Source organism: Zea mays, chromosome 4 (assembly GCF_902167145.1).
Source record: "Zea mays cultivar B73 chromosome 4, Zm-B73-REFERENCE-NAM-5.0, whole genome shotgun sequence".
Classification (NCBI taxonomy): Eukaryota; Viridiplantae; Streptophyta; class Magnoliopsida; order Poales; family Poaceae; genus Zea; species Zea mays.
In genome coordinates this window covers 230,308,601-230,334,125 of record NC_050099.1, presented here as the reverse complement: position 1 = coordinate 230,334,125, position 25,525 = coordinate 230,308,601, and the positions used below count along the sequence as shown (strand labels likewise).

General features: G+C 43.8%; 1 protein-coding gene and 1 pseudogene across 1 annotated transcript; both read left to right on the top strand.

The window, feature by feature from the left end:
- Positions 1-8,289: 8,289 nt before the first annotated feature.
- Positions 8,290-11,089, top strand: LOC103655951 (triacylglycerol lipase SDP1-like; annotated as a pseudogene).
- A 1,843-nt stretch (positions 11,090-12,932) lies between these two features.
- Positions 12,933-18,406, top strand: LOC100383993 (uncharacterized). Its single transcript, NM_001176605.1, has 3 exons — positions 12,933-13,098; positions 14,901-15,026; positions 16,770-18,406. The coding sequence occupies exons 2-3, from the start codon at positions 14,946-14,948 to the stop codon at positions 18,240-18,242; spliced, it is 1,554 nt and encodes a 517-aa protein (NP_001170076.1). The 5' UTR covers positions 12,933-13,098; positions 14,901-14,945; the 3' UTR covers positions 18,243-18,406.
- The last annotated feature ends 7,119 nt before the right edge of the window (positions 18,407-25,525 follow it).

Below are 25,525 nucleotides of genomic sequence, written 5' to 3'. Positions count from 1 at the left end.
AAACTTCATTTCAAAAATTTGGAAATGGTGGTGGTGCGGTCTTTTTGCTTTGGGCTTAATATTTTCTCCCCTTTGGCATTAATCGCCAAAAACGGATAACTTTGGAGCCCTTTAATGCTTTCTCCCCCTTTGGGGCCTAATACGCTCTCCCAAATGGTAATGTAAATATGAGTGAAAGAGTCATACCATTGAGAGTTTGTGGAGTAACGACGAAGGTTAAGTGATACTGTCAGAGTGTTTGAGTGGAAGCCTTGTCTTTGCCATATCCTCCAATTCCCTTTCAATCTAAGACTAAGTATAGAAACATACTTGATAATATATTAGTCTTATCCTTGGCACAAATAAGAAATATGCATTTGCACCAAATGAAATAGATATGATCAAAGGTATATAAATGAGCTATGTGTGCAATGTTTCAATCAAAATTCCTAGAATCAAGTATATTTAGCTCATTCCTAAGTTTGCTAAAGGTTTTCTCATCTAGTGGCTTGGTAAAGATATCGGCTAATTGATTCTTGGTGTTTACATAAGCTATTTCGATATCCCCTTTTGTTGGTGATCCCTCATAAAGTGATACCGAATATCTATGTGCTTAGTGCGGTTGTGTTCAACGGGATTATCCGCCATGCGGATGGCACTCTCATTATCACATAGGAGAGGGACTTTGCTCAGTTTGTAGCCATAGTCCCTAAGGGTTTGCCGCATCCAAAGTAATTGCGCACAACAATGGCCCGCGGCAATGTACTCGGCTTCGGTGGTGGAAAAAGCTACTGAGTTTTGTTTCTTTGAAGCACATGACACCAGGGATCTCTCCAGAAACTGACAAGTCCCTGATGTGCTCTTTCTATCAATTTTACACCCTGCCCAATCGGTATCGGAATAACCTATTAAATCAAAAGTGGATCCCTTGGGGTACCAAAGCCCAAACTTAGGAGTGTAAACTAAGTATCTCATGATTCTCTTCGCGGCCCTAAGGTGAACTTCCTTAGGATTTGCCTAGAACCTTGCACACGTGCATACAGAAAGCATAATATCCGGTCGAGATGCACATAAGTAGAGTAAAGATCCTATCATCGACCGGTATACCTTTTGATCTACAGATTTACCTCCCGTGTCGAGGTCGAGAAGCCCATTGGTTCCCATGGGTGTCTTGATGGGTTTGCCATCCTTCATCCCAAACTTCTTGAGTATGTCTTGAATGTACTTAGTTTGACTAATGAAGGTGCCCTCTTGGAGTTGCTTGATTTGAAATCCTAGGAAATACTTCAACTCCCCCATCATAGACATCTCGAATTTCTATATCATGATCCTACTAAACTTTTCACAAGTTGACTTGTTAGTAGACCCAAATATAATATCATCAACATAAATTTGGCATACAAACAAGTCTTTTGCAACAGTTTTAGTAAAGAGAGTAGGATCGACTTTTCCGACTTTGAAGCCATTAGTGATAAGAAAGTCTCACAGGCATTCATACCATGCTCTTGGGGCTTGCTTGAGCCCATAAAGCGCCTTTGAGAGTTTATATACATAGTTAGGGTACTCACTATCTTCAAAGCCGGGAGGTTGCTCAACATAGACCTCTTCCTTGATAGGTCCATTGAGGAAGGCACTTTTCATGTCCATTTGATAGAGCTTGAAGCCATGGTAAGTAGCATAGGCAAGTAATATGCGAATTGACTCAAGCCTAGCTACGGGTGCATAAGTTTCATCAAAGTCCAAACCTTCGACTTGTGAATAACCTTTGGCCACAAGTCTGGCTTTGTTTCTTGTCACCACACCATGCTCATCTTGCTTGTTGCGGAATACCCATTTGGTTTCTACAACATTTTGATTAGGACGTGGAACTAAATGCCATACCTCATTCCTTCGTGAAGTTGTTGAGTTCCTCTTGCATTGCCAGCACCCAATCTGGATCTCTTAGTGCATCCTCCACCCTGTATGGCTCAATAAAGGACACAAAAGAGTAATGCTCACAGAAATGAGCAACTCGAGATCTAGTGGTTACCCCCTTATGAATGTCACCAAGGATGGAGTTGACGGGGTGATCTCTTTGAATTGCTTGGTGGACTCTTGGGTGTGGCGGTCTTTGACCCTGAATTTCATGATCATCATCTTTCTTGTCTTGATTGTCTTCATCTCCCCCATGATCCATGTCCTCCTCTTGAGGTGGCTCATCCTCTTGATCTTTATTTTCATTATCTGGAGCATGTTCCTCATCTTGGATAGGTGGAGATGCTTGATTAGAAGATGATGGTTGATCTTGTGCTTGTGTGGGCTCTTCGGATTCCTTAGAACACACATCCCCAATGGACATGTTCCTTAGCGCGACGCATGGAGCCTCTTCATCATCTAATTCATCAAGATCAACTTGCTCCACTTGGGAGCCATTAGTCTCATCAAACACAATGTCACAAGAAACCTCAACCAATCTAGTGGATTTGTTAAAGGCTCTATATGCCCTTGTGTTTGAGTCATAACCAAGTAAAAAGCCTTCTACAGCCTTAGGAGCAAACTTAGATTTTCTACCTATTTTAATAAGAATAAAACATTTACTCCCAAAGACTCTAAAATATGAAACATTGGGCTTTTTACCAGTGAGGAGTTCATATGATGTCTTCTTGGGGATTCGGTGAAGATATAACCGGTTGATGGAGTAGCAGGTGGTATTAATCGCCTCAGCCCAAAACCGGTCCGGAGTCTTGTACTCATCAAGCATGGTCCTTGCCATATCCAGTAGAGTTCTATTCTTCCTCTCCACTACACCATTTTGTTGAGGTGTGTAGGGAAAAGAGAACTCATGCTTGATCCCCTCTTCCTCAAGGAAACCTTCAATTTGTGAATTCTTGAACTTCGTCCCATTATCGCTTCTTATCTTTTTGATCCTTAATCCGAACTCATTTTGAGCCCGTCTTAAGAATCCTTTTAAAGTATCTTGGGTTTGTGATTTTTCCTACAAAAAGAACACCCAAGTGAAGCGAGAATAATCATCCACAATAACTAGACAATACTTACTCCCACTGATGCTTATGTAAACTATCGGGTCGAATAGATCCATGTGGAGTAGCTCGAGCGGTCTGTCAGTAGTCATGATGTTTTTGTGTGGATGGTGAGTGCCAACTTGCTTTCCTGCTTGGCATGCGCTACAAACCCTGTCTTTCTCAAAATGAACATTGGTTAGTCCTAAAATGTGTTCTCCCTTTAGAAGCTTATGAAGATTCTTCATCCCAACATGGGCAAGTCGGCGATGCCAGAGCCAACCTATATTAGTCTTAGCAATTAAGCAAGTGTCAAGTTCAGCTTTGTTATCATTAAAATCAACTAAATATAGCTGACCCTCCAACACTCCCTTAAATGTTACTGAATCATCACTCCTAAAGACAGTAACACCTACATTTGTAAATAGACAGTTGTAGCCCATTTTGCATAATTGAGAAACAGAAAGCAAATTGTAATCCAAAGAATCTACAAGAAAAACATTAGAAATAGAATGGTCAGGTGATATAGCAATTTTACCCAAACCTTTGACCAAACCTTGATTTCCATCCCCGAATGTGATAGCTCGTTGGGGATCTTCATTTGTCTCATAGGAGGAGAACATCCTTTTCTCCCCTGTCATGTGGTTTGTGCACCCGCTATCGATTATCCAACTTGAACCACCGGATGCATAAACCTACAAAAACAATTTTAGGCCTTGTTCTTAGGTACCCAAACAGTCTTGGGTCCTTTGACGTTAGAAACAAGCACCTTGGGTACCCAAACACAAGTCTTTGAACTCTTGTGTTTGCCCCAACATATTTGGCAACTACTTTGCCTGATTTGTTAGTTAAAACATATGATGCATCAAAAGTCTTAAAAGAGACATTATGTTCATTTGATGCAGCGGGAATTTTCTTTCTACACAATTTAATATGAGTGGTATGCCTAGAGCTAGAAGCCTCATTTTTATACATAAATACATGATGAAAAACAATGTGAGGTTTCCTAGCATGAATCTTCCTAATTTTGTGTTCGAGATAGTTTGCAGGATATAAAATGTAACCCTCACTATCCTGAACCATGGGAGCCTTGCCCTGTACAAAGTTAGACAATTTTTAGGGGCATTAAGCTTGACAATGCTTCCCTGTTGGAAACCAATACCATCCTTAATGCTGGGCGTCTCCCATTACATAGCATGTTACGAGCAAATTTAAACTTTTCATTTTCAAGTTCATGTTCATTAATTTTAGTAGTTAAATTAGCTATATGATCATTTTGTTGTTTAATCATGGTAATGTGATCATCAATAGCTTCAACATTAACATCTCTACATCTAATGCAAATGGAAACATGCTCAACAATAGATGTAGATGGTTTGCAGACATTAAATTCTTCCATCTTAGCATTTAATCTAACATTATCATCTCTAAGACATAAAATAGAATCATTACAAACATTCAATATTTCAATCTTAAAAACTAAACTAGTATTTTAATTTCTAAGACTAGAAATTAAATCATGACAAATACTAAGCTCCTTAGTTAATTTTTCACATTTTTCTACTTCCTGAGCATAAGCATTTTTCAGTTTAACAAATTTTTTTTGGTCCATGCTAAGGTTGGCAAAGAGAGACATTAAATTGTCTTCACTATCACTAGAGCTACCCTCATCACTAGATGTTGTGTATTTGGGGGTGGCTCTAGAGTGTACCTTCTTCTTGTCGTCCTTGGCCATGAGACACTTGTGGCCGACGTTGGGGAAGAGGAGGCCCTTGTTGACGACGATGTTCAGTGGCGTAGCTAGGATTTATTCATGAGGTATGCCATAAGAAATTTTTCATAAATAATTTAGTATGCAAGTTAATATGAAATAGTCCAAACATCAAGTACAAAATATATTAAATAAACATGCATACCTGTTTCAAAGTAAATTTCAATATTACTTGTTGCCTGTTTCTTTTTTGTTTTGGTGTTGTTCCTTGCTCCAAGCCTGCAAGTCCACGTAAATTGCTGCTGTGCGCGTTGGATTGGTGGTCTAGTGGGCCGACCCATAGGGTATGTCGTGGCCCACCCGGACCACCTTGTAGCTACGCCACTGGCGATGTTGGCGGCGTCCTCGTCGGAGGAGGAGTCGGTGGAGCTCTCATCGGAGTCCCATTCCCGGCATATGTGGGCATCGCCGCCCTTCTTCTTATAGTATCTCTTTTTCTCCTTATTCTTCTCTCTCTTGTCGTCGTCCCTGTCACTTCCACTAGAAATTAGACATTTAGCAATAAAGTGACCGGACTTACCACACCGGCAGCAAACCTTCTTGGAGCGGGACTTGTAGTCTTTCCCTCTCCTTTGTTTGAGGATTTGGCGGAAGCTCTTGATGATGAGCGTCATTTCCTCATTGTCGAGCTTGGAGGCGTCTATTGGAAGCCTACTTGATGTAGACTCTTCCTTCTTTTCTTCCGTCGCTTTGAATACGACGGGTTGCACCTCGGGTGTAGAGGTGGCACCTTGCTCCAAGTTGACAATGTGTTTGGAGTCTTTGGTCATAAGTTCAAAACTCACAAACTTGCCAATCACTTCCTTGGGAGACATCTGTTTATATCTAGGGTCTCCACGGATTAGTTGCACTTGAGTGGCATTACGAAAAACAAGTGATCTAAGAATAACCTTGACCATCTCATGGTCATCCCAATTGGTGCTTTAGAGGTTGCGCACTTGGTTGACCATCATCTTGAGCCGGTTGTACATGGCTTGCGGGTCTTCCCCTTTGTTGAGGACGAATCGACTGAGTTCTGCCTCGATCGTTTCGCGCTTGGTGATCTTGGTCACCTCGTCCCCTTTGTGCGCGGTCTTGAGGACGTCCCAAATTTCCTCGGCGGTCTTTAATCCTTGCACCTTGTTATACTCCTCTCGACATAAAGAGGCAAGGAGTATAGACGTGGCTTGGGAGTTAAAGTGCCTAATTTGGGCGGCCTCGTCCGAGTCATATTCTTTGTCCCCGACTAGACTCCCTTGAAAGGGTCCTCCCCGAGCTCGCGGGCTTGTCGCCGGTCACGATCTCCCTCTTGGCGTGATCTCCAGGCATCACTTCGAGTTGGTTAGACTCTTAATGAAGCACTGGTTCTGATACCAATTGAAAGTCGCATAGAGGGGGGTGAATAGGCGTAATCTAAAATTTACAACTTTAAACACACACTACAAGACGGGGTTAGTGTTAGAACTAAAAGCAGGTCCGGGAGAGAGGGGGAAAACAAATCAAATGAGAATCAAGCGGATGAACACAGTGATTTGTTTTACCGAGGTTCGGTTCCAAAGAACCTAGTCCCCGTTGAGGAGGTCACAAATACCAGGTCTATTTCAACCCTTTCCCTTTCTCAAACGGTCACCTAGACCGAGTGAGCCTTCTCCTTAATCAATCGGGTCACTAAGACCCCGCAAGGACCACCACACACTTAGGTGTCTCTTGCTTTGATTACAAGTCACTTGAGAACAAGAATGAGAAAGAAGAAAGGCAATCCAAGAAACAAGAGCTCAAAAGAACACGAACACACTCTCTCACAAGTCACTAAATGTTTGAGTTGAATTCTAGGCTTGGAGAGGGTTTGATCTTTGGAAATATGTCTTGGAGTGAATGCACTAGCTCTTGTATTGAATGTGATCTCTGAAAAACTTGGATGCCAAATGTTGTGGTGGTTGGGGGCTATAAATGTTGTGGTGGTTGGGGGCTCTTGGAGTGAATGCCACTTGGGTAGCCGTTGGGGAGGCTGCTGGCGATGGTCGCACCGGACAGTCCGGTGTGCCACCGGACATGCACTGTTCCTTGTCCGGTGCGCCGCCACGTCACCCAACCATTAGGGTTCGGAGCTCGGTCGACCGTTGGAGCTTTGTCTTCTTGCGGCACCAGACAGTCCGGTGCCCCTCTGACTCTGTTGCTCTGACTTCTGCGTCGGTACTGTGTTGCACGGTTCATCCGTCAGAGTCGACCGTTGGCGCAGATAGTCGTTGCTCTGCTGGCACACCGGACAGTCCGGTGAATTATAGCGGAGCGCGCCTTCATTTTCCCGAGAGTGGCTGGTTGAAACTTGTACGGTCCTGGTGCACTGGACAGTCTGGTGCGCCATTCTTCAGCACACTCAAGTTGTTTGTTCCGTTTCAAATTGAGTCCCTAACTTGAATATTTTATTGGTTTGTGTTGAACCTTATACACCTGTAATACATGAATTCTAGAACAAACTAATTAGTCTATGCATTTGTGTTGATTATCAACCACCAAAATTAGTTATAGGAAATGGTTATCCCAATTTCCCTTTCATCGCTTCCTCTTCGTCGGCGACATCGCCCACCACCGCCCGACCTGGAAGCACGTCGTGCAGGGCGCCTCCAGCTGCGCCTTGAACATCCCATGGTGGTGGTGGTCGAGGAGGAGGCAGAGAGGTGCGTGAGGCAGTCGCAGAGGCAGTACTGATGGGGATCGACGAGACGGGTTGGGTGGCATCGGCCCCGACGCTCGCTCGTCTCCAGATCTCTTCTTCCTCTCCGCCTCACCCTTCCCCATCAGTACTGCCTCCATGAGATTGGGGTCACAGAGCGAGATTGGGGGTGGAACGAGGGTGGGGCGCGAGGTCACAAAGCGAGATTGTTGGGGGCAGCGGGGCGGGGCGTGGGGGTCATAGAGGCAGGGGCGTGCCGAGGGTGGGGGCAGAGCCGAAGGAAGGTGCACGTGGGGTAGGATGTCGGGGCGGGGGCATGAGGACGGCGTAGGAGGGCAATGATGGCAGGGCGTCGATGGAGGATTTCCTAGGATTGCGCGAGGGGATCACCGCACCGATGGAAGGTACACATCAGCAAGGGCGCGAGGGGAGCACAAGCGTGGGGCAGAACCGTGGTGCACGTGTGGACGCCTACAATAGAGTTTTATAGAGTAGTAGGAATAACTTATATATAAATGTGGGTTATACTATTATAAGCTATCTTAATAGTATCACTAAACAATGACCTATGCGTGCACAAGTGTCCCCATTGCAACGTACGATCATATTCCTAGTAAACCAATAAATGAGAAGATGTGTCAACGCTATACTAGTAATTCGTAACGCACCGGTATGCTACTAGTCCATACTACTCTATAAGATATGAACGTTGGCATCCACATCTCCCCTGGTGAAGCATGCCCCCGCCTCCCCTCATGCACGCACCACCGTGATCTTCTCCCCCATCCCCGATCTGAAATCTCCTCGCCCACTCTTTCCATGGCAGGCGCCCACCCGATGGCGTGTCCGCGCGATCCACTCCCCCACCCCCGATCTTCCTCACCTCCATGGAAGTACCCGATCTGCCGCTCCCAAACTCATACAATGTCCCCGACCCGACGTGCCCCCTCCCCCCATCCGTCTCTAGCGCGCTCGCCACCCTCGGCTGCCTGTGCCCCCGCCCCCACGACACGCTCTTCCTGTCGAGCACGCCCACGCCCGATCAGTCAGACGTGGATCTCGCCACTGTCGTGCCCCCGATGCATGGCTCTTTTCGCCCACCGTGTCACGCCCACGAATCTCGCCAACACGCAAGTGGATCTCTCCCTTCCCCCGTCGTGCCCCGAGCCCTGGTGCGGGAGTCCGGGGAAGAGAGCGTTGACTCCTTCAGGATCGGGCCGTCGACGCTGCTGGGCCGCGGGGTGGCGCTCCACGTGCTCCTCTTCAACTCGCTGTGGCGCCTATAGGCGCGTGCGTGCGCAGCGCTGTCAGTGGCGGTGTCCTAGCTGCACCTCAGGAACACCCACGACGTCCTCCTCATGGTTGTCCTCTTCGCACTCTTCTTGCGGAAGCTCTCTGACGTGCGATCGCGTGCGGCGCTCACTCGTCGGTGCAGGCAGTACGAGAAGGCCATGCTGCGTGCCGGTACGTACGAGGTCTGGGCGCGCGCCGCCAAGGTGCTCGACAGGATGTTTGAGCAGGTCCACGAGGCGGATTTCTACAACGAGGAGCTCATTAGGGACAGACTTTAGGAGATCCGGAGACAGAGGGAGGACAGGTTGCTCCGGGACGTGGTATTCTGCATGTGTGGCGATCTTGTTAGGAACTTGGGGAACATGTGCAACCCTGAACTTCACAAGGGTAGGGTAGAGGTAATTGACAAAGTTACTGTAGCTTCTACTAATACACTCGCTCTGATTCATAGTAATATATTTGTTTGTTGATGGTCTTGAGGATACAAAATGACCTCTTACTTAGTTTCTTACAACAAGAAATTCAGCATGGCCAAAGATTGCTGAAACTCTGAATTCAGCATCACCATCATACCAGTAACACGACTGATCTGTCGCAGTGCAGGTTCCTAAGCTTATAAAGGAATACATTGAAGAGGTTTCTACTCAACTAAGAACGGTGTGCAAATCTGACACTGACGAGTTGCTATTGGAAGAGAAGCTTGCCTTTGTCCAGGAGACCATACATGCCTTTGGGATGACATCAATGCCCTTGAGTGGGGGTGCTTCACTGGGGTCTTTCCATGTAGGTGTAGTGAAAACATTGGTCGAGCATAAGCTTCTGACTCAGATTATAGCAGGATCAAGCGTTGGTTCTATTATATGTTCGATTGTTGCTACTCGAACATGGCCTGAGATTGAGAGCTTCTTCATAGACTCATTACAGACCTTGCAGTTCTTTGATAGGATGGGTGGAAGTTTTGCAGTGATGAGACGTGTCACCACTTATGGTGCACTACATGTCATTAGCCAGATGCAAAGGCTTCTAAGGGATCTCACGAGTAACTTAACATTTCAAGAGGCGTATGACATGACTGGTCGTGTCCATGATCCTTGGGATCACCGTTTGCTCTCCTAGGAAAATGAGCCACCTCGCTGCCTCAATTACCTGATGTATACCTTGATGAATTAGCCACAAAGGTCGTCGTCGCCACTAACGAAGGAAGAAGAGGTTGCTCCTTAGCTCCTCACTGACCCTCTGCTCTTTGGTAAAAATTTTCTGTACATCATGTTTGACTTACTCGGCCCATAATTTGTTGCGGGTGTGACCTCTGCTCTTCAGTAAAATTTTTATGTACAACATGTTTAACTTACTCAGGCCCATAATTTGTTTGATAGAGTGACACAATTGCAACCGTGCTCCGAAGTTCTCAGCTTCTTGGTGCTTGAAATTTAAGGTACTACTTTTATATTGTTTTTATAATATTATTGAGTTTAAAGTTGATACTATAAAAGTATCTACTTGAGACTAGGTTTCATTGGGAGTTAGGTGATGATGGTTGTTCTTGGTCTATCCAGTGGCCATTTTAGATGCCACATCGTTGTTGTATATCTATTTCTCTAGCTAAGACCATTGGTAAACTTCAGGTGAACAAAACCTCTTCTTTGTATCCTTTATTAGTTCCCATCTATAGGAAATCTGCAACTCTATACTTTGTGATTGCATCATTTTTTGCCAGGAACTGACTTATGTGATATAAATGCCAACGTTTCCTAACTTTGGCTGTGAATGATAGGCTAGAAGGTTGATGGCCAAACTTGACATTTATAGGAAATTTGCAACTGCATTGATCGTATCTGTTCTGGTGTCTATTGGGTGGATTGGCTATCAGGTATGCTTATTTATGTCAAACCCATGTTCTAACTCCAGAATTATCAGGGGAGTATTGTTGCATCTCACAAAATTAGATAGGTTCCTCTTCAGTGTTTGTAGCTGGAGATCAGGAGAATAACTTTAAACTGCACCTTTCTGCTTTCAAGAATCTATCTGTTTTGCATTGTTTGGATTCATTTGTTTGCACATCACTTGGTTATGCATTTGTTTCATAATTCATTGATGCCATCGCAATTTCTTTCCTACAGATTTACTCCAAATCAACAGATGTATTTAATGAACGATGACATCATGCCTGGATTATTCCTACCTTATGGCATGTCTTTTCTTTCTTACTTCTTTGTATTATTTGCTACCTGTGGGCTCAGGGTTAAACTCTCTTCCTGTTTTTACTCCCTGTCTCATCAAAATCTTGTTGACAATTACTCTCAGTTCCAGCCTCAGGAAATTGCTAACCAGACCTGTGTCATGGGGAATGAGCTGGCGGCGAGGCTGCTCAATGGTGGCGCAGCTGAGTTGTAGGCTGCTGTTTGGTACCAGTACCATCCTAGCCGATTAAAAGAAGAGAGAGCACATTCAATATCCATTGGGGTTCTGTTCGGGTTGCAAATGGAGACGACCAGAAAAGCTTTAATGTCTGAATGAATGAAAAAAACACTTAAGGCAGGAAGAAGGATAGGTACATTCATCGATAATCAAAATCCATATTTATCTGGTATAGTAGATGTCGTGTATGGTACCGCAACAGTTGTACACCTTAGCTATTTGTTTCAGAGCAATCATTCCTGACACTGAGTATATGACTTGTGAGATAGAGTGTCGTGTGAAATTCAGTTAATTTTGCATGGTTTCATGGTAAATAGAAGTAGCATTACTAGGATAAAAAAATTATGCAGAGGATATCATCAATAACAAAATCAATGATATGATCGTATCATTTATAGAATAACAACAGTCAGGCTCGGTGCCTCTCGAGGCTTTGCCTATATGTGTAGCATTAGGAGCCACATGTTTCAGGCAAGAGTAGCAAAAAAATCAATCAGTCAATTAAGTTGTTTCTAGAATCTAGAACTGAAGCATGTTGTATAGAAGGACGACACTAATTAGCTACTTACTGATTTCCCCAGGATCTACGTCAAGTTGTCATTCAGGATTCTCGAGAACATCGAGAAAGGGCAAACATATGATTGATATCGTCGACCATTCGTGCTTTGTTATGTGATGATGGATTGCATGTTCTTTTGCTCATGTGGCATTGGATTTAATCGAACTCACTCGGGTTTGTTACTGTATTTTGAGCAGTCTGCGACAGCCTAGGGGAGAGATACCAATATTGAGGACCTGAACTGAAGATGCTATGCACCTGTTCAGTTTGGGTCTATTACATATCTATCGATATATTTATCTATTATTCAAAATTTTATATTGATTCTTTAAAAATAATTTATGTGATATTATAATATTCGACTATTCATTTGACATCAGTTAATTCCATTTAAGTCGACATATTTATAATAATATTATATATTTATGTCATCAATATAATATTATAGTTACCGCAATATTTTGTTATACATATTTTACATATTATAATATTGTGTATCATATTATAATGATATATATCGTTTCATATCTCTATTTAATATTAATTTTTAACTTTCTTGTACCAGTACTTTTTAAAGTTTGCTTTCGGTGTCTCTGTACGTGGATTCGTCCGCCGTTTGTTTGAGCGAAATTCGAGGCGAAAAAGGAGATAAAAAGTCCCCAAACCGAGGCGGGAGAAAAGGCGCGAGGAGCGAAACAAACCAAAAAAGGCCGCTCACAGGTCACGACATGCTGGCCAGTGGGCCCACCACGCACTCTGACTGCCCGGCGGAAAACCTTTCTCGTCCTCTTCTGTCGTCTCACCTCTCTCTCTCTCTCTCTCTCTCTCACACACACACACACACACAGTCTCCCCTCACCAGCAAAAGGACAAGCAGACCCTCCTCCGGTCCTCCCACTCTTCCCTGTCCCTCTGCCAGCTCAACCCTCTACCATGGACTAGGAGGCCCTAGCCTTCGCCGCGTGCATGTCTGCTCGGGTGCAGGGACATAGGCATGGAACCGCCCGCCCCCGCAGCGCCACGAGGGGCCGAGCGCGCCGAGGCTGTCGCTGCGGAGCCGGCTTCCGGGGCCGGGGCCAGAGTCGAGGTGCAACAGACGGGGCCCGAGGGCTCCGTGAAGGCGAGCCGCGGGGGGCGGGAGGTGCCGCTGCGGCTGCGCCTCGGGAGGGCCCGTCGGCGGGCGGGACCTGTCACACCGACGCCGTCGTGGAAGATGGAGGACGACGGAGTCCGGGAGGGGCCGTCCGCGCTTGCGCCTGCGGCCGCTTCCGCCGCGGCGAGGAGGAGCTCGGCCTCGGCGCGCCAGCTCGGCGCCAGTCTCTGGGAGATCCACGACGTGGCGCGGGAGGTACGCCGGAGCAGGCGACGGGGTGGGAGGGCCATCGCCGCCGGTCGGGAGCACGGCGGCGGCGGAGAACTGGACCAGGTGAGGGTTTCCATTCACTCTACCTTAGGAATTAGAATCGGATGGAATGCAGTACGAGATAGGAGCTCATATAACTATTTCTTATTCGTTTGCTTGGTTCGTGCACACTATTCTGTCGAATTGTCCGTTACATGGCTCGCAAGTTTTGGCCCCAGTTCATTGATTTGCTTGCTGGTACCGCTTTTGACCACCCCACCCAATGCAGTTTTCTCAAGGTCCAAAGTACTGTGGACCTTCAGTTGGTGTAATGCTAGTACGATTTCCCCCCCCTGTTTCACAGAAATAATTGCATGCTGGGGCTCAAACCTAACAAAACGGGAAGGATTGATATTGTGCTACTGATGTACTCAGTGGAGGTGATGTGGCCACATTTGTTCGTTGGGTGAAATATGATGCAAAAGGGTGATTTTGCAAGTGATTATTTTATGTTAACTTTAACTACAAGTGATTATTTTACAATTAAATTACAGCTTTGCCATTTTCTATTTCCAATGGTATTTTCTATATTGAGTTTTTCTTATGTTATGCAAGAATTTCCCAGTGTATCAGTTTTTCTCATGTCTTACTATTACTAGAGGCCGAAGTGGACAAAGAAAAATACACACTTGCAATGCTCAAATGTAGTTATAATACATCCTTTTTGTACTAAAAATTACATATATGTACAGCTATTAGGTACTGCCTGCACGTTGCAATGGGGTTGTGGGGATGACAATCTTGCTCCAGTCTATTTTTTCACAAGCATAGAACTATAACCTCTGTCCCAATTCATCTGAAACCACATCCATTCAAAATGATAGGTGTCATAGCATCACACATGTTCTTTGTACTGATGATGATCATGTTAACTAAAACATTTTAAATGACACATTCATGCCTAAAAAGTATTTAAGTTGCAAAACCTTGATTTTTTTAAAAAAATATCAGAAATGTCAAAGCTTGACATATCAAAAATGAACCACAAAGCCGAACAGCTCTCTTTCAGCAAAAAAAAACAGAGTTCACCATGTTCTAGTGGTCAATCCATTAGTATCTACTGACGGGTGGCCCTTTTTTGCCATGTTCTTCAAACCCATTGTTACTTCGAACAGCTGTTGAGGTCCCCTTACCAAGTTGCTCTTCAGTTCCCTTGCAGCTAGTCATGCTTCTTATAGCCACCACAAATGAGTTAGGAGTCACAATCCAAATATTTGGAGTAGGAGGAAAACTGCAGTATTGCTTCCTCGAATTGATCCCTTAAATCTATTTCTGTTCAACCACAGCTCAATGAGGTTCTATAGTTTTCTCCTCTGGTGCTATATTCCTGGAATAATTGCTCTGATGCCATTTCAAATGCCGGGAATCTGAAATTTTCCACTGCCAGTTTGGGAGACTAAGGTTACATCCAAAGTAATAGAACCATGAACCATCCAAGGATATCTAATGCAAATTATGCACCATTGAATTCCTGTCTACAGATAGGGTGATGAAATGCAGTGCACATACAGTGAAGGAAAAAAAGGCATAATTTTAATAGTTGAACAGAAGGGAAATGTCATAGATGATCGTGACACCGTACCTGCAACCAAGCTTCAAAACATGAAGGCTGTAAAGCCTGTAACATGAAAAATGATTACTGCCACTACACTTTAATGAGTCAAAGATTTAAAAATTCTTTTTATAGTTACTCGCTATGACACTTCAGTTTTCTCAGGGCAAACAAACACTCAAATATTTTAAATATGTGTGCTAAATTTCGTTCTTTTCTGTATTGAAAGTTATTTTCATTTTTTTTCATTGCTGATGTTTTCTTTCTATTTCAGCCACAGAGTTCAGGTGGCATTCGTAGGCATGTTGCAGACTCGTCGATGAAACATCATAAGTTCGATCAAGAAAGAAGCCATAGAATACAACCTTTTTCTCCTGCAAGTTATACAAGCTCAGTTGGGGTACGCATATATATTCTTTTGTTGCGCTTTATAATAAAGTTGGTTATGGCCCCATTTTTTTCTCCAACACGTAAGAGAGTTGTGTAACATCATATTAAGGAGGGGCAAAAGCCCCAAAACAAACACACTCACACATCCCATGGAAAAGAGAACTGAAAAATAAATGCACCGTTAGGAGAACATAAGCAACCTTGACCTGGACGTGGGTGATACGTAAGACCCACCATCTGGACTGAGAGCAGGGAGGAAGGAGATGCCCCTGGCCTTGGCCAGATGCCAACAAAACAACTCCCCAGCAAGCAACAGAACATTAGCTAGATCAGGAGAAGCACCATCAAAGACATCTTAAAAAACTGGCAAGAGCTCTGCCTTTGACCCATTTTTTAAAGAAAAACTCGACCCTTGGGGAAATGGCCTCCCCCGAGGCATATCACTGAAGGGAACACACGACGAGTCGCCGATAGAGCCCACCTAGTGTCATTGTTGTTGAGTTAGTCGCAACAGCGTGCAACAGCTCTGACTTCACATGAACCTCTTCTGAAGCTCCCAAACTTTGCCACCCCGAGAGAGACCATGGCATGCCATCGTTGCCAAGTTTTGATGAACCCCATATTGAGGCATCCCTGACTCCAGCACCATAGTTCAACCAAGAGTATTGGCGATGCACCACAAATGATGAGCCGGCCACAATATAAATCACCAGCCATCTCCTACTGCAAGTAGCCACACGAGCTGAGCTCCTGGGCATGCCATGACATAGAACTCGTCCCACCACCACCAGTCCACCACATCATCCATTTGCGGTCACAGCTGTTGCTGTTGCCCATGCAGGCATGTCATTGAACATCTGCGCATGCAGCGCTTGCATCTTCATTTCCATGGGGAACGCGACTACAACAGCCATTGTTATCAAGCCATGTGCCTGGCCACAGCACCACAACTGTCGGCACAGTGCCCTGAGCTACCATAGTCACCACCCCTCCTGCTCCCATGCAGCCATGGCAGGCCATCATACTATGTTGCGATCCCATGCTGCCCATGCGGCCACGACGGAGGGGTCAGCGGCCAGATTTGCCTCAGAAAGGCACGGGTCACCAGGGGCCACCACAGCCAAGGAGAAAAGGAGGTACAGGAGAAGAACCATAGGTGCCATAGAAGCCTGGCTGCCGTCCTTATCGCGGTTGCGCAGTCTAGGTGGCATACTCCGTCGCCGGCGAGGTGTAGAGAATGGCCTGCTGGCCAGCCTGGTGATGCTGGTGTGCTGCCTGAGCAGGTGACGTGGGGACTGGGCTGATGATGACCGAATTAAGAGTTTTGTGCACAGTGCCATTACTCTTGTCAATTAAATACACATTGATTGTGATGTTTCCAAATAGTTGAAGCCCCTAGGATGATGAAAGAGTTTAGTCCTTATCTAGCCTGTCCATCCACCGGGGCTTCCACATTTGACCACCTGGCACCAACCATCATAGGATTAAAAGGTTTTGATGGTGTTGCTGCACTGATGACGTGGTCCTTCAGAATTTTATGAAAATTCATTTTACTAGGAACATGCCATTAATGTTATCTCAATGTAGCAGTTTCGTTGTAGTTCAAAATAGTTCTATTTATTTAGTGATTTTGGGGGGGGGGGGGGGTATGACAAGCAATTGAATGTGTGTCAAAGATATGTATTCCAGCTTCAAATATTAGAACACTAAAGCACATTTCTCAAACATGTAATGCTGTGTCTCTATTTTACAGGATTCCAATGTGAATCTAACTAGAAGTCCGACTCGTTCTTTGGGCATCATGGGTAGATCTATGGGGGAAGGCTATAGCCTTAAAACATCAACAGAACTATTGAAGGTTCTAAATCGAATTTGGAGTCTTGAAGAACAGCACACTGCTAACTTGTCAGTGGTTAATGGATTGAAACTGGAGTTACAGCAGGCTCAGACACATATTCAAGAACTCCTGCAAGAGAGACGGCAGTACAGACACGAAGTTTCATCACTGATGCGACAACTCTCTGAAAACAAACTTGTTAGAAAAAACAAGGATCACATGAAGGTTGACACAGCTGTGCGTTCCCTGCAAGGTGAACTAGAGGATGAGAAGCGTCTGAGGAGGCATTCTGAGGACCTACTCAGGAAGTTGGGCATGGAGTTGTCTGAAATAAAGTCAGCGTTTCTCAAGTCAGTCAAGGACCTTGAGAAGGAGAAGAAAGGAAATCGCCTCTTAGAAGATCTTTGTGACCAGTTTGCAATGGGCATCAGGAATTACGAAGAGGAACTCAGAGTGGTAAAGCAAAGAAATGTCAAGAATTATGAGCTCAAATTTGATAATTCGGTGCTCCATATGTCAGAACTATGGCTTGATGAACGAATGCAAATGCAAAATACAGATGTCAATGGGGAATTGGCTCATAAAACCACAATAACAGAAAGGCTCAGCGGTGAAATACAGGCCTTTCTTCTTTCTAAAAAAGCAGGTAGCTCTATGAATAATGAAAAACATATGAATGATAATACTAGATTACGACGTCAATCACTTGAGTCTGTCCATTTGAATGGAGCCACCAGTGCTCCCCAGTTTGCTGAAGATGATGACGACTCTATTGCTAGTGATTTGAATTGCTTTGAACTGAATATGCACGGGCATATGGGATCCCGCAGAAGTGGCACAGGAGCCATGAATGTGCATAAAAGAAGATCAGAGCATCCTCATGTTATATCTGCTGAAGGTTTATGCATGTCCAGTGTGCCAGTTTATTTACAGAAAGGCATTGCAAGGCCCAGTAGCAGCAAATTGCAGCCTGCCAGTAAAATACCAGAAATCAGCTCACAAAGCAATGCCAGAATCACTCCAGCAGAAGAGCAGAATGGAAGCACAGGCACCCAAATTATTCAAGGGTCCAACAATGGGTCAACGATGAACAACCCAGATGCACATCATGTTGATTACCTGGGGCAGGAATCCTTTGATCATTTCTCCCGAACAAGTCTCTTTTGTGAAGGCACTACTTCGGGGGATCTGGGTAATGTCGGGAGCCCCACGCGGCAACTGAAATACCAATCCACATCTTTGGACCCCGAGATAACGGAATGCTCACCTGAACAGCCAGTAGGTGTGATGGAGAACACCCTGAAGGCAAAATTACTTCAAGCAAGGCTAGAGGGGCGACATGCCCGATTAAAGGCATCAGGTGGCTCCTCAACTAGTAGGAGAAAGTGAGAGTGCTGCAGATTCCGGGGTTTGACTGTTTGAAGCCCACACGAAGAAATCAAAGGTGTAATATAGCTGACTTATCTATGGAACTTCCTTTGGCCGTATCAATTGGTTCAGTATCTGTGTACATGGACTTTGTGCCATCTGAATACATGAATCCTATTTTCATATGTGAATCATCTTCCATGTCAATTATGCTGTTAGTTAGATGCCAGCACTCTTTAGGCTAATAGTTCAGACTCAGAAGGATTTTGGTTATGGCACCTCGTATCTTGCTACCTCCGTGATACTTCACTTAGGATGTTTTCAGTGGGTCGTGTAAAATAGGAGATTTGTGAAGGACTAGTGAGGCGACCAGAGGGTTGTGAATGAGAGCCACAAAAAATTCTCTATTTGATAGCATCATGCATTGATCACAAATTCAGTACAAACCCCACGAGACTTCAAAAACAGTGTAGATCCAAAATCTTGAGAAGAGTGGAGTTTTGTTGGGTTTTTTCTCAAACGAAATTAAAACCACGAAATCAAAACAAGATCAACTCAAATCATGACTACAAACTGATCAAACTCGTGTAAGCAGTGATCGAAAGAGAGTATCTCTCCTTACAACTATCCCCAACACAAACCGAAATTGAAGAACTTGATAGATCTCCCAAAACCAAAGGAAGAGAAGAGGGGTCGTGAGCGAAGGCAAAATCAAACCAAAATTGCAGCAAGTGAAACTGAGCACGTTTGATGAACGCTGGACTGCGGTGGACCCTTCCTCTCAAAATCTGAAGTACATAGACACAGACGATGGGAAACAAAATCACCTGCGGATCTTGGGATAGAGCTAGAGATTAGAAAATGTTCTCTACACATATGGTTAAAGAGATTACCACACGCAATAGGCCTCCCACCTATTTATAGGGGTTTATTTGAATAGTCTAAACTATCTCTAGATACATATAGCTCATCCACTTAAGGCCTTGTTTGATTGCGCAGAGATCAGAGGAGACTGTGGCGATTAAATCCCCTTCTATTCAATTTTTATTAGAAGGGACTTAATATACTCCAATCATCTTCAATCTCTCCCAAACTGAACAAGCTCTAAGGCCTTGTTCGGTTACAAGGGATGAAATCCCACCATGGATTTAATCTGGGCCAGATTTGGGTGAATCCATACCTCACACCCAATCCCATGGTGGGATTTAATCCATCGTTTAATTTATGTATCTCTAAAAGCTAGTTATTCTTTTGATCCATGAATTATAATATAAATTCGTGCAATATCTTCATGGATTTGTTCTACATCTAATGAGCTATAGATAGAATCCATGCCTTCCATTGTTTAAAAAATTCTCAAACCACTAGGTTATAATCCATGACGATTTAACCGAATAAAAAATTGAGTAGACTTGGATTATTTTGGAGCATGTATTGTGACATGGATTTAATTCCAATCTATGTTAATGCAGAGTTGAAATGGTGTAAACGAACTAGGCCTAACCGGGGGCAAAATGGATCAACTCATGGTGACACCTAAGAGGGGGTAGGACTACTAAAAATTTTCTCTAAAATAGGCCATAAATAAATCCCTATAATAAAACTTATGCAAATAAATAATCTAGAATGTGCAAATTAGATTTTGTCTAAGTGTTGCTATCTCTACCGCAAAGCCTAAGTTTCAATCCTAAATAATATAACTAAAAGGCAAGATTGAAACTTAAATATTTAATATAAATGTGGAAGGTAAAGAGAAAGGTAGAGATACAAACTCTCGTAGATGACGTCGGTATTTTTACCGAGGTATCCCAAACCACGCAGGTGTTGGAGACTTGTTCTCAAATGTTATGAATTAAGAACAAGGCAACATAAAATGTTAAATAATAATGTCCTTCGTCCGTTGAAGCATTATTTCCCTAAGGATTTAATGAACTTCGGACGAAGGCCACAGACAGAATACTACGAAGGTCATACCTTCGTGGTCAGGCATACAACAATGCGAAATAAAAAATATTAAACATTAGAGGAAAATCTATTAAAAACAAATTACATTATTCATATATTTCATAATATGAACTTAAATGTCTAAACATAATATTTAGGTACATTTATACCTTCGCCTTTGATAGAAAATAATTCCAGCGTAATGCGTTAGCGATTACTGGATTGCGTGAACAGTGCAGGGATACTGTTCACCTATTTATAGGCACAGGGCACAGCCTATGTAAAATTACATTTATGTCCTTTACAATCGATTACAATAATGACACAAAACATCATGGGTTTTTAAGTCAATCCATCTTTAAGTCAGTTCGTCCCTTCGTCTTGAGATCTGTCACTATGCCGAAGCTCTATAAATAATAGCTTCGACACTGTTCCTGAGAGGATCTGCCGAAGGTGTTCTCTTTCTTTGGAATCTTCGGCTACGAAGCATACCCCCAACAGTAGCCCCTTCGCGGTGCTAGATCGTTTTTCGTAACGAGTTTGATCCGTGAAAAAGTCTTCTAGGCTTCGAGATGCCGAAGATTCAAAAACACCTTCCCTGAGCTCGTTGGCGAGAAACGATTAAAATAATCCGCGCGCGCGGTGGCCCCATCTTGCAGCAGTTACGCGCGCCCTAGCAATTCACCTTCTTGGACCTCGGGTGACTGTTTGCTCGGTGCGGGAGACCTTGGCGATTCACCTTCCCCCTGCGGCACTATATAAACAGACGGGTAGGTGTGAAGTTACCACAGCATTCATTGCTATTGCACTGTTTTGCTGTCAAAATTTTAGCCATAGCCGAAGCTTGATCATCGTGCTCAAACGAAGTGTCGCTTTTGATTCTGCTTCGTCACAAGAGGAAAAGCTTCGTGAAAATCAAAAAAGTCAACAACAAAAATTTCAAGAAAATCATAATCAAATGGCCAGAGTTCGCTCCACTGCTAGGGTTGATCGTGAGGGAGATGAGATCGAAGCTACTGAGACTGTTCCGATTTCCGAAGCAATGAAGCGGTCTGGGCTGGTAACATCAGAGGACGTCCCTGCCACTGAAGCAGAGCAAGCTGATGTTGAGGAGACCGAGTCTGAAGATGATTATAGCAGCGTGGTGCCGAGCAAACCCAGCCATCTGGATTTCGGAAAATCCACCATCTCCGAAGGTGACTTACCTAAGATGCTGAAATTGGGCTATTTAAGTGAAGAAAAGAAAGAGCTGGTTCGTTTTGGTGGAGAAGAAACTACTCCGAAGCCAGGAAAAGATGAAGTATTAATCTTTAAAAGTTTCTTTAAAGCTGGTTTAAGATTTCCTTTGAATAAGATGATTGCTGATGTGCTGAAAAAGTTTGGGATCTACCTTCATCAGCTAACTCCTAACGCTATCGTTAGGCTTAGCGTTTACATTTGGGCTCTTCGAAGCCAAGGGGTGGAACCATTTGCCGAAGGTTTCTGCCGAGTGCATGAGCTTCATTACCAGACCAAGGCTAGAGGAGATGGGTTACATGAAAACTTCGGCTGCTACAATTTTGCCTACCGCAAGACTACAAAATTTCCAATGATCAGTTACCGAAGCAAGTGGCCAGCTGGCTGGAAATCTGAATGGTTTTACGTCAAAATTGACGATGATAAGGAGAAACTAGTCCAGAGTCCGTTAGAGCTGATCTTCGGAGAGACCAGACCCCGTGCAATATGACACCAGAGGGTCCAACCCAAATTGCGTTGGCTGAATTTAGAGTTATTGCGGAGCATATCGGCACTAGGGACTTAGTGCAAGAATTTTTTAGCTTTCAAAGTGTTTCCAACTATGAAAGAGTAGGCCATGCCGAAGCTTGAAGGAAAAAAGAAGGAAGGAGAACTTATCCGGTTGTCTTACCATTACAAATTCAAGAGACATTTCAAAGTGCCCTGCCAAGAATGGCTGGACACAATCGAAGTAATGTGCAATGAAATACTTGGAAATTATTCTAAAAAAGAAGACCAATTGATGACTGAGGCCTTCGGCACCCGTCCGAAGCGAAAGCTAAACCGAGTGATGGATGCTATAGGTTTTGAATATCTTGACTACGAGCGGCTAGACAAGGGTGTCGAAGGCCAAAAGAGGAAGAGAGTATCTAGTGCTCTGAACAAAGACGATGAAGATCAACCGAAGAAGAAAAAACAAGAGTCTGAGGCAAAAACAGTTGTTCCGAAGAAAAGAAAGGCTTCGACTCTGAAGCAAAAACCAATTGATGAAGAAGAAGGGACTTCTGCGACACCCTCTGCTACCAAAGTAGAGGAAATCTTAAAGGTAATGACTGAATCTTTGCCTGTCAAACTAAGTCCACTGGGGCTGCATCTGACGAAGCTTTTTCAGAAGGAAAAGGAGCCCACAAAAACGAAGACATCTAGACCAAAAAGGCAAAGAATCATTACTGTGACAGAAGTCATCGAAGCAACACCACCAGGAGCTTCAGCTCCGAAGGTGCCGGCTATTGAAAGCATGACAGCTACTGAAGCTGTACCTTCGGAGGCTGCCGCAGAAGAGGCCAGAGCCGAAACTGCCAGATCCGAAGATATTAATTTAGAAAGCATGGTTGCTGATATAGATAAAATACTACTAAACATGGCCACGGAAGAAGCTGCCGCAGAAGAGGCTGCCGCAGCCACCGAAGAGACTACGGCCGCAAAACCCGAGAAGGAAGAAATGACCAAAGATACTTCGGAAGATGAAGCTTTTAACTTTCAAAACTTAGTTGGCCAGGAACTGACAAAAGCTGAAAAAGAAGAACTAAAAGAATATGCTATATCTTGCGGGTATCGGCCGGGAGCGCTTCTCTTCGGTGGCATTGATGACGAAAGGTTGGGTTGCGTGCGAGATCAGACCGGCGCGAAGGTTATCGGTAATCTATCAAGGAGTATCGGTTTCCCGAAGCTCGAAACAGATATCAGCCGCTATCGACAACAACACATTGTCGGTAGTTTATTTTATTCCAATTTCAAGGTAAACAACTTTTCTCTAACTTTTATTGTTTTTAATAACATAGATGTTTTCTGATGAAGGTTATTTGTCCGCAGAGTATGCTATTGAGCAAAGCTTTAAAAATGCAGCAGGACTTAGAAGATAAAACGCACGAAGTTATAATTGAGAATTTAGAGAGCAAGATAAAAGAGCAATCAGTTGCTATCGAAAAGAAAGACTTCGAGCTTCAAACAACCGAAGGCTTATTAGCGGAGGCTGGAGCTAAAATAACAGAATTAAATTCGAAGCTTCTCTCTCAATCAGAAAACTTCGAACAAGAAAAGCTGAAGCTTAATGCAAAACTTGAGGCCAAAGTCCAAAAAAGTTCAGAGCTGAAAAAGTCATTGACAAGCCTTCAGAATAAATGTCTAGAGTTCAGCAATCGATGCGTTCAATGGCTGAAGCAGGTGTTCTATTTTGTTGGAGCCAGCAGCGAGAAATTTACTCCTTCAGCTGAAGACCTGCCTGGTGCCTTCAAGCATATTGAAGGTGAAATTGATGATCTTGACGAAGTTATAGCTGGACATGGGGACTTCTGTGCCCTGGTAGCTTCTCGGGGCACAACTGTTGCCTTTCTGAAGTCTGGCTGTGAACACGGAAAGGTTATCAATAGACCCAACTTCAGCTTATCACCAGTAGACTTGGATAACATTCCCAACTTTGCCCGAAGTATTGCAAATAGATTTATAAAATTAGTATGGACAAAGGGTGGACGAAGCAAAGCTGGTGACGAAGCTCGAAGCCACCTTAAGCCGTAACAAAATCATACCTCATGCTTACCCTTTCCTTCGAACTTGAATTTTGCTTATAATACTTTGATACATACAGGATGACGAAGCCGAGGCTGAAGCTAAGGAGTAAAAAGGCGAAGCTCCATGGATACTGACGAAGCTTGAGTAGTCTGTAGAAAAAGCTCAAAAAACTCTTGTAATAACTTTGTGTAAATAATGATGTAATTAAAGTTTACTTCGTGGACTTTGTCCATTCCTCGTAATATATTCTTACTTTTCCATCAGTGTGTAAAGTGCTTTGGTGTGAACGAAATTAACATTTTTGAGCCGAAGGCGAAAAACACCTTTCCTTCTTTTCGTACACAGCGAAGCATAAAATTGCCGCTTTTCCTTTTTTTTCGAAGCCTTCTCTTTTAGAGCCGAAGCAAGTGTGTATGTTATGATGATGATGATCCTATATATGTCTAAGTGAATGTTTATGAATGCAAATGTATGATGTAATGTATTCGTGCAAATGAATGTTCAAAGACACATACGAAGCCACAATCAAAACCCTTATTCCCTTAGGAATAACAAATCTTTGCCATTTATTTTTCGGCTTCACCGCTTATTTTTCGGTGTATCAGCGCTGACTTTTCGCTGTAAGTTCTGCATTCCCTTAGGAACGTTTTTGAACTTCTTCGCCTTTTACTTTCGGCGGTATCGCGTTGACTTTTCGCGCTTCGCCTTATACTTCGGCGGAATGAGCGGTGACTTTTCGCTGTAAGCTCTGCATTCCCTTAGGAACGACTTTTGAGCAGAAAACTTACGTTGCGCTCCCTTAGGAACGACTTTTTGTAGCTTCGTTGTGCTCTGCATCCCCTTAGGGACGTCTTTCGAGCTTCTCCCTGTTTTTCATTTTCCCTTTGCACTCGATGGTGCATGCTCAGTTTTTATATTTACATTTTTGGGGGATATTGCTCTTGTAGAGCTGATATAAGAAAAAGAGAAATTACATGCTATGGCCCCATTAAAAACCTTTCTCCCCCTTTTGAAAGGAAAAGGGTGCCATAGGAAAAAATAGGAAAAATAAAAAAGATTATATCAAGCTACACATAATATCGTCGAAGCTCATCCGCATTCCAAGATCTAGGAATGTCGTTGCCGTCCATATCCTTCAATCTGTAAGAACCGGGTCTTGACGAAGATACTACCAGAAAAGGTCCTTCCCATTTTAACTGTAGCTTGCCTACTGTATCTGGGTTGGCAACTCTCCGAAGTACCAATTGTCTTGGCTTGATATTTTTAACCGAACTTTTCTGTCACGCCATTTTATTGTTTCGGCTTGATATTTATTGATATTCTCCACAGCCTGAAGCCTGATCCCTTCTATAGCATCTTTTGCCACAGAATAATCAGCTTCGTCCTTTGCCGAAGCCACTGTTCTTATTGATCCCGCTTTAGCTTCTTCTGGGGTTATTATTTCGTCACCAAACATCAATTTGAATGGTGTAAAACCCGTTGACCTTGACATTGTTGTGTTGTGGCTCCACACCACTTTGATTAATTCGTCTGGCCACTCCCCCCTAGGCTGGTTGAAGATTAACTTCATTATTCCT